Here is a 9,588-nt window from a genome sequence, read left to right as displayed (position 1 = left end):
ACGGTGACGATCGACCCGACGACGACGCATCGTCTATCGGCAAGCATGAGAAAGCGCGTCCGGTTTTGCGGAAGCGTCCGGTACAGAGCGAGACGGCACAGTCACGGACCGCGCCTAAGGGGTGGGAGCGAGCGAAAGCCCTGTACTGGTGCGCGCACACTCATCCGGCCGCCGGACCGAGACGGAATCACTGTGCTGCTGCCCCGTACGGCCAGTGCCAGAGCGGACACGAGCGAGCGAGCGAGCGAGCGAGCCGGCGCGCGAATGGACGCTGCGGTGCGAGCGAGACAGTAGCGATATCCATGAGAGAGCCAGCAGCAGCAGCAGCGAGCAAAAAAGGGACCCGGAGAACCCCCGAGGGAAGCGGTGGAACGGGCACGGTCCATCAAGGGGCAGGTACCCCGGAGCTGTTCTGTTTTCAAAATATAAACTTTTCGAGTCAGTCGAATTCTGAACGCCGTCCGAGGACGATCGCAATCCCACGAAATCGGTGAGAGTGCGTCTGTGGCATACATCTATCGATATCGATACATACCGGAACAGGGCTTTTTTGCTGTGTTGTTGTTGTTGGTGGTGGTATCGATACTAAATTCTTTAACTCCAAGTGTCGGACGGTTAACTTCACGCAATTCCGGGTCGTGCAGCATTTTCGCACCCAGAGATACCGGACTCAGTGGTTTTGATCTGTGTGTTACTACGTCGGTTTCGCAACCGAAAGCCTCTCGGTTCCAGAAGGACCTCTGGCGACGGCCGGATCCGCTGCTATAGGATCCTGTCCCTCAGTCTGCTGAGGAGTTCGCAGATGTAGCCATAGACATCCGAACCACATCCGAACCGAAGTGCATCCCAGTGGTAGAGCGTTGGTAGTGGAAGTGTGTTCCGTGTGGTCGTCTCTGGTCGTCCCCCAGTGGTGTAGTGGCAAGCTTAAAAAAAACGGTGCAACTCGGTCCTTGTGATCCTCGGCGGATCCTCGTGTGGACCTTAGTGATTGCTGAGCGTTGTGCAGTGTAAGTGTGTTTGGCGTGTTGTGACCCTAAAGTTGTGTTTCCGAAGTGAGTGCCTGTATACCTTCGTGTTTGTGAGATTTTTTTTTCGTTTCTTCCGTGCCAACAAACACCAACCCAATCCACCACAAAAATAAAACAAAAAACGCACAAGCGAGAGCCCTATCCTATCAGCCATTTCCGGACGCCAACACAAACGAACAAAACAGCCACACATCCCTCACAATGCAGCCGACGAGGGCAGCAACACTCAACCGCCGGCAAACCGGCAATGTCCGACAGCACCAGCGACGGCGGCGGCATCCGCTGCTGCTCCCGCTGCTGCTCACCGTGTGCTGGTCACTGTTCGGGCTGGCGACGACTGCGCCGGCCAAGCGGGCCAGCTCGCCGTTCCCGTTCAACGTCACGCAAGCGCTGGCCCGGGCGAGCGAAACCTGGCAGAGGCCGTGCGGCTCGAACCTCCAGAGCACCAATGCCGAGGTCGATTCCAGCTTCAACCGAACCGCCAGCTATGTAAGTCCGTCCGGTCAGCCATCTGCCCGCCACAACGGTACTAATATACCCTTCTCCTCTCGGTTTGCGCAGATTAACATCCAGATCCAGGTGAACATGACGCTGCTCGATCTGGAAAATTGGCGGTATCGGTCCGGCACCAACAGCAGCGCCACCACCTGGAACGACAGCCTTCGCAAGCGCCAGTTCAAATTTCTGCAACCCTTTGTGGTAAGTGGCAACCGCTCGATTTGGCAGCCTTTCCGGGCTGCAGGATGATGTGCGTTCATCAATCGATATTTCGTAGCGCACACAAGGGGCGCAAGCTTTTTCGTGTGTTTTTTTTTTTAACGAGCCTCGTGCCAGCGCCGGGAGAGTTCGCACCGGCGGCCGGGCGGAGATGATTCACGCCCGGATCATTACCCGCGCCGCGCGCTTGCGGTGTGCGAGCGGGCGAGCGCGCGCGCCCGCACGGGCATAAAGATGGGAAGCAAATTTCCCCAAAGTGCAAAACCACTGATCCACATGTCCTCCCCATCCCTCCCTCCCCGGATGGCGGCGTGCATTCCCGTTTTTCTCCCTCCCTCCCTCCCTCGTGTCCAGCGCGGGTATAAAAGCGTGGGAACCGCGAAATCGGTGCCCCGTTGCTTGTCTGCCTCTGCGCGGGCCGTCCTTTCAACGCCTTCGGCGGCCAATCCCTTGCGGAACACGACAGCCGAGATTTTGGAACCTTACTGCCTCCCTCCTCCCTCTCTCGTCCATCCTTTGCCTCTCGGTCACGGCTGGCCATCGTCCAGCATCTCTTTAATGATCCGTGTGCACCGTGCAAAAGGCGACCGGGGGAAACACGGTGCAAGTATGGCGGGCTCCCCCAACCCACTCAGTTAGCGATCTGTCTATTATTATTGTTATTTTTTGTTTTTTTTGTTGCGATGCGTTTCGTTTTATTGTTTTGTTTGTGCCGAAACCGTACACCGCCGCCGTCTCGGGGCTGTTGCTGCCGCTGCATCAGGGCGTGTGACGCTGTGATTGATTCATCTTCCGCACCAATTCCCCCTCAAACCCCCCCCCCCCCGCCCCCGACCACCAAGCAAAGTGTGATGCACCCAAGCAAAGGCGGGGATGGGGGACACATTGACGAAATACGAGCAGCTTACGCTGCAGTTACTAGCTAGTTGCTGTGCTTTCGCCTCGCTGCTGTAGCACACCCTCTTCTCCCTTGCTAGCGGCTTCAATTGTCCCGCTCTGCTGCCAGCCTCCCATCCTGGCGGGTTGGCAAAAGTTTGGTGTTTGAAAATGGAACGATGAAACGGCACCCTTGGTGGATCGTTCGTCGGGGCTGGAGTTGGGGCCGCGCGCTGCAGTATAGTGTTTGGATTTTGGTTGCCCCGTCGCATCCCGCTTCCTCGCCGACGGATGGGCATCATTTTCATCACGCCGAACTGCTGACGGGGGCACAAAATATGCGCGGGCCCCGTACGGGACCAGCAGAAGCATACGAATAAAAAAAAATAAGAGGGCAACACACTATTAGCTAACTTGTTGCCCATTTTGTATCGGAATTGTGGGAGCTAACATTATGCCAGCAGCTTCTGGTATGCCTGTGGGTGTGCGTGTGTATGAGAGTGGCTCGATTCTAATCAGAATCCAAGATTGAACCAATAGCAGTTTTATTACCGAGAACAGAAACCGATAAGCTTCCGCTGCCGACACTTCTGGCAGTGTGTGGGGAGTCTTACACCCTTTTTGCAATGTTAATCATCAGCAAGCACGTGTGTGTGTGTGTGTGTAACGCACACGATTTTTTAGCAGACAACCCGCTCTGGGCACTTCGCCGAGATGAATCAGCGCCGAGGAATGTCTGAACGATTTAATAGTTTACATGGCCATTCCCCGTTACTTCCTACCACTCCACAACCACACACACACACACACACACACACACACATATATAGACACTCTTTTGTGTACACGTGTTTCGGCGCCATGTCCTACACGCCATGGAAAAAGATTCGCATAAGCGTTGAGCGAAACAAAAAATAACAATAATAATACACTCACAAAGAACATTAAAAAAAACACACACACACTCTATTTGTGGCGCCTGCAACAAAGAGAGAGCTTACCGGGCGAGCTAAGTAATCAGCGATTTGTAAAAAAAAGCAAAAAAAATCGTAACTTTCCACCCCAAAAAAACGGTTCGATGATGGTTCGAGATTTTTCAGCACTGCAACCCGATAGGAGTAAAATAGGACCCACAGACAACACATTAGACTGCCGCTCGCTTAGCGAAAAAAATGAAAAATATGCTACCCCACGATAGCGTTCACCATAAATTCACTTCCCAATGGCGGAGCAGGAAGCGAGCGACGGATGCGGGAGGGATTTATTGTGAATAAATCAACGCACGCGTACCCATACGTCTCACAGGATATGTGCTCGCCGCGGCCCAAGAAGTTTGATCTTTCCGCAAAAAGATGCACACACACACACGCGCGCGCGGACGTGCATCTTATGGAAGGACCAGGAGCCTTCCTCTCGGGCCAAGGGGAACGGGCGGGGAGGGCGCGCGCGGCCCCAAATAAGCGGGTTGGTGCAGTGTTGTGCAAATTGCGACCGATTTGTTCCGTTTTCTGGTAGTTAAAAGGCCGGGGCCCGATTTTTAAACCGTTGTCCAATTTTGCTTGTGTGTCTGTGTTTTTTTCTTTTCTCTTACCTTTCTCTCTCTCTCTCTCTCTCTCTCTCTCTCTCTCTCTCTCTCTCTCTCTCTCTCTCCTCTCTCTCTCTCTCTCTGTTCGTTGCTGCTGTTGTGTTGTTGTTCTTGGGGAGGAAATGGAGGAAACCGCCGCTTTAGCCTTGCCGCGCGGGCTCGTAAAACAAAAAAAATAAAATACCTTTTTTTAAATATGCCAGCCGAAACAAGAAGCTAGCAAAAAAAAGGAACAGCATCCCGACGGTGCATACAAAAACGCAACCCCAACCAAACGATCTGCAGCACCGCCTCTCCGCCTCCTCCTCCTCCTCCTCCTCCTCCTCCAACAACAACAGCAACAATAAAAAAGGGATCAATCAAAGGAGGTAAATTAATACTAATCCAAAATTTACGCAGATATAATCATAATACCCCGCGTGTGTGTGCGTGTGTGCGTCTGTGTGTGATGATGATGCCGGGCTGACCGAAAGCCCAAAACGCAGCGCCGTTTGGCTTTGGAGCGCTTCGGTTTGATGAGTTATGATTTTAATTACAGATCCAGCGCCGGCCCAAAAATACCAGCAAAGCAGCATCGTCGCGCATAGCACCGCTTGCGCTGGGGCTAGTTGCAACTTTTTTGCCTTTTTTACTACCCTAACGATTGGTGGACTCCTCCCCCCCCCCCTCCCTCCTTCCTCTGTGTGTTTCTGCGTGCCAAAGTGGATGATTCTGAGGAACCTCCAAGGATTTTGGCAGTGCAGCGGGACCACATTTTGGCACACATTCTCGGCTAATGCTTCCTGAACTGAACTGTTGGTGGACTTTGTGGAGTATTGTTCTTTTCCACGCACATACCTGCGATATGTGCATGTCTATAGTGGAATCGTTGGTGAAATTGGGGAACTTAATTGCCCCCATGCCTATTCCGCCACACCACGTGGAGGCGACGCGATCGTCTAAGATCTGGCAGGGGCTACTAGATTCTGGTTTGAATCAAGACGAACTGCACGTTTTTATTGACGGGGAACAACAATGGTAGTTCGTTTTGCGCAGAATATGGAATAAGGGTGCTTTCGATTTTTGAAGAATATCCAAGTCTGTAAATAACACAATTTGTTTTTTTCTATTTTGTACTCCAAAATTAACGCTCTTCGTTACGTGTACTAACGTCCTCACCAAACGTCTTTCCTTTCTCTTCCACTGAACAGAAGAATGAATCAACCTGGGAGCGAAGGCTGTCCGTCTACTGGGCCTACCTGAAGCTGCTGCGCACGTTCCACGACAACTACTCCGAGAGCACCAACATCAACCGGGAGGAGGCGGTGGCGCTCGAGAGCGTCAACGGGGCGAACCTGCAGCTGCTCTGCTTCGTGCAGGAGCACCGGACGATGGCCAGCCAGCCAGTGACCAGTGGCAAGGCAGCAACGGGCAACCAGTCAGCGACCAGCAAGGGCAAGGCATCGGCCGGCCAGCCGGCGACGAGCAAGAGCAGGGCAACGGATACCATCCAGCCAGTGCTGCCCGCCAGGAACAAGACGATCGATGCCGCGCACATGGAGCGCATGATCAAGTTCAACATTCAGGACGCGAGCGAAATTAAGATCCACATCTGGTACATCATGTGCCGGCTGGACTGCTTCCTCACCAACATGCGCCAGCACCTGGGGCAGCTCATCCAGAACGGCGGCAAGCGGGTGCACAAAGGCAAGCCGGTCAACATGAGTTGCCAGAAGTGCCCGTACTGCTCGCAGTTCAACAAACGGTGCAAACCGCTCAAGAAGAAACACCGACAGCAGCAGCAGCAGCAGCAGCGTCAGCAGCATCCGCAGCCAAACAAGCACAACCGAGCGGGACATAACGGTCAGCAGAAGCAATCGAAGCACCAGCAGCAGCAGCAAACCAGCAGGCAGCCCAAAGGCCGCAAAGGTACCCGAATGCCGAACAATCACGCGCGAAACAAGCAGGTTTAACTGGCCGAAACCGCATCGTTCGCCCGTATGCAGCAGAAAGTTGAAGCCTACATTCCACCCGGCAGTCTCTCTACAAGTCGGTCGGCTGCAAGTGCCTTCCGCGAACGCCATGACACGGCTTGCCAACACGACGCACGTGGTCTTGCCTGACGTTGCATCCTTAGGAAAATCGAACGGGTGAGAGAGTGTAAAGCGTTATCCCCGGACAGTTCCGCAAGCAACGAAAATACAGCGAACAACAGGATTTGAGCCGCGTACAATAATAGCTAGGTATAGTGTTTAGTGATACTAAAATGTGGTCCACTCTTTGCCAGCGCGTGTAAAGAAACGTACGTTCGTCTGCAAACAAACAAAAAAAAACTCCCCCAGGTGCCTTTCAAACTTGGACTGTGCCTTGCGCGCCTGTGTTGCGAACGTTTTTGAAGCAGTGAGATGAGCAGCACGAGAAAAAGAGAGAGTGAGGATAGCATTAAGCGTGGACGCGCACTACTTGCCAGTAACTTACGGATAGTTATTTATACACTATTTATTGACGTACAAACACAATCGGGAGGATGGGTTAGGGGCCGGCAGCGTGTGGCCCAAAGCGACGCTCTTTGTAGGGCTTTTAATTGATTGCATTTCAGCAGTTGGGAATCGACGAAGCGGAACGGGCTTCTCAGCAAATCTCTGAGTAAATCTCTGCGATCTTTTCCTTCTCCCTGTAGTAAACACTTAACACTTTGACGATCTCGGAAAGCGCAGCTAGAGTATACGCAGGTTTCACACAGCTACAGAGGCGTCAGCGCCCCCAAGCGAAACAAGTACTTAATATCCCAGTTAGTTAAGCAGTTAGGATAAGCGAATCTAGCTCCCGGCACTACGGGGTTTACTAGTGTTTAGTTGTTTAATGAATTTGTTTAACATGTTTCTAGTTTTCTGCACTCTTGTTTCAAGCGGGACAGAAGGGAAGTTGCAGTGTTGTGCCAGTGGACTGTGTTTTACATTCTTAACAATATAGGTTTTAAAGAAGCATTCAACATTCCAAGCAATGAGATAACCACCTGCTCCTACAAGAGCAGCACAGAGTCTGGCATTAGTGCAAGTAAAAACAATCCCGACAAATCGGGCTCTGTCAAAATTTGCGTTTGCGCTTCGAATGCTCTGCCAACCCACGCGTTGCACACGCTGGGCGGATGGGGAAATTGTAAAGACAACTAGCAACTACTAGACAGTAACGCTGTGATAGAGAGGCCGACTATAAGACTCGCTTTAACGTACGGCTGTCGGGACGCACACCACTACACGCGTTTGCATTCTATGCGCATATGAACAAACACATACACACATATATACTTGGAATGACCCAAAAGTGACAGCAACAAACGAAACGGATTAGCCTTGCGCACTGCTCTTCCCAGTGTGGATTAGACGGATTGTAAATTGAAACAGCAGAAAACCAAAATACGCACAGTATTATAACGCAGCTTCGGCGATTTTTTTTTTGTTAGCATAAGCGAAAGCGAGAGGCATGACCGTACAGCATCAGACATTTTTATGGAGTTGCTGTTGTTAGGAACATAGGGAATATAGGTGGTAAAACTGTGAGTTTTGGTCGTCTTGAGGCAAAGCTACATTTGGTAATAAGAAGCCTGCGCTAAGCAGGGCGGCACCGGATGTGTGTGGCTTGTTGGTTTGAAACTAGCACAAAATTACCCTTCGGCAGGCTCCTATGTAAGGGTGGTTGGAGAGATTGGGGGGAGAGAAGACGTGCAGCTTAAGCCCCGTGCCTGTGTACTGGAGCCGGGGGGGGGGGGGAGATGGTATAGTTTTTAGTATTTTATTTGCCAATGCACTATTTATTGTAATTAATTTCCTGTTTCAACTGTATCAATATTGTTCAGTAGTAAGTTATTTTATCGTTCCTATGTACAAAGATCACGTCTCATCCTTGCGTCATATTAGAGTATCTTTGCATCCCAGCGAAAGTGTGTTTGTACGAGAAAAAGAGAGAGAGAGATAGAGAGAGAGAGAGAAAGAGAGAGAAGTCGCTCAAAACAATGGCCGAAAAATTCGAATGAATGAGGGAATGGGAGAAAGAGTGGAAGGAAAAATCAGATAAATGACAAAAATCTAATGAAAATTGCACGTCTTTTCCATTTCCACTTGTATCGCTACCGTCCGAAATCATTCGCCATCAATCAATCAATCAATGCTCTGTCGTCTGAATTGGTTGGAACTGTGATTTGTACGGCAGGAAATGTTACTGGTTCGCATACTACAGCAGTTCGCAGTGGGAAGGGTGAGTTTATGATATTTATTGTTGCATTACACGTGATATTTCCATAGCGCAGATTTCATTCGAGCTTCACCAGCTCAGTGACGGATTAACGCTTTGAGTGCCAGACTATTGTTGGGTTTATGTTTCTCTGGGGTCTAAGCACGATTTGTTTACATTTTTTATATGATTATATATATGATAGCCATCGTCCCCAGAGAAGTGTAATTGAGTATAAACAAAGTAAAAAGTGGTAAAAAGGAAAGTTTTCTTAAATATTTTTTATTGTTTCTGTTTTCTTTGATACTCCGGTTTAATCATAAAATCGGGAACATAACAGTTTTATGTTGTGTATAGATTTGATGTCATCAAGATGTTTCATTGGAGATACGATCATGAAAAAAACGTTGGATGATTATTTAGTAGACATTTTTGCGATTCATTAGATGGTTTGAAAATTCACAATATAACTAGAATACAATACAGTAGAACGTCGATTATCCGGGCAGCTTGGGACCGGAGGGTTGCCGGTTAATCGATTTGCACGGATAATGGTCCAAGAAATGTCAAATTCATATAAAAATTATAAAATCCACTAGTTTTATGATTAATTCATCTTGAATCAATCGATAAATCGTTAGTAGAATATTATTTTAATCAATAACTAAAGGTTGAACAACTTTTCATGACCAAAAATGAATTTCGAAAATACAACTAGACACTACAGAGCTGCACAAAAACTGGTTGTTCACTTAACTATCGCTGCAAATGTTCGCTGTACGTTTGAATAGCTGTCTCATTTATGCGCACGGTTAAGGCGCCCGCCGGTTAATCCGCCCCCGGATAATCGACGTTTTACTGTATATAAATTTGACAGTTACCGGTTTGTTTATAACTAGTGAATGTCTTCACATATCAACCGATACGTCAATCAAAAGCTAAGGTTGTATACTAAAAGGTGATTTTTTTCAATAGCACGGAAAATGATTAATCAGCCAGTTTTATGGAAACAGATCACGTGCATTGTGATGATGCCCGCGCCGGAAGGCAGAAACCGGGACATCATTGAGAAGACATCATTAATGAGAAGCAAACCCCCTTAAACATTGTGATAATTTATCTTATCTTTTAGAAGACATAGATATTTTTATTCTATAATCCCTGGTTAACCCA

At 49.4% G+C, this 9,588-nt stretch overlaps 1 protein-coding gene across 1 annotated transcript; it reads left to right on the top strand.

Moving 5' to 3' along the window:
- Window positions 1-467: 467 nt before the first annotated feature.
- LOC121598403 lies at window positions 468-8,240 on the top strand. The gene is made up of 3 exons (XM_041925204.1): window positions 468-1,517; window positions 1,590-1,727; window positions 5,397-8,240. Exons 1-3 carry the CDS (start codon window positions 1,230-1,232, stop codon window positions 6,156-6,158), a joined length of 1,188 nt encoding a protein of 395 aa, XP_041781138.1. The 5' UTR covers window positions 468-1,229; the 3' UTR covers window positions 6,159-8,240.
- Window positions 8,241-9,588: the final 1,348 nt, after the last annotated feature.

The sequence above is a fragment of the Anopheles merus genome, chromosome X, assembly GCF_017562075.2.
Source record: "Anopheles merus strain MAF chromosome X, AmerM5.1, whole genome shotgun sequence".
In the NCBI taxonomy this organism is placed as follows: Eukaryota; Metazoa; Arthropoda; class Insecta; order Diptera; family Culicidae; genus Anopheles; species Anopheles merus.
This window is presented reverse-complemented; position numbering and strand designations above follow the sequence as displayed.

What these genes read in the sequence shown, in the direction of transcription:
- LOC121598403 (XM_041925204.1), top strand. Translation starts at nt 1,230, where the DNA reads ATGCAGCCGACGAGGGCAGCAACACTCAACCGCCGGCAAACCGGCAAT. An exon ending in TCAACCGAACCGCCAGCTAT is followed by an intron (nt 1,518 to 1,589) that starts GTAAGTCCGTCC and finishes CGGTTTGCGCAG; the next exon opens with ATTAACATCCAGATCCAGGT. An exon ending in AATTTCTGCAACCCTTTGTG is followed by an intron (nt 1,728 to 5,396) that starts GTAAGTGGCAAC and finishes TCCACTGAACAG; the next exon opens with AAGAATGAATCAACCTGGGA.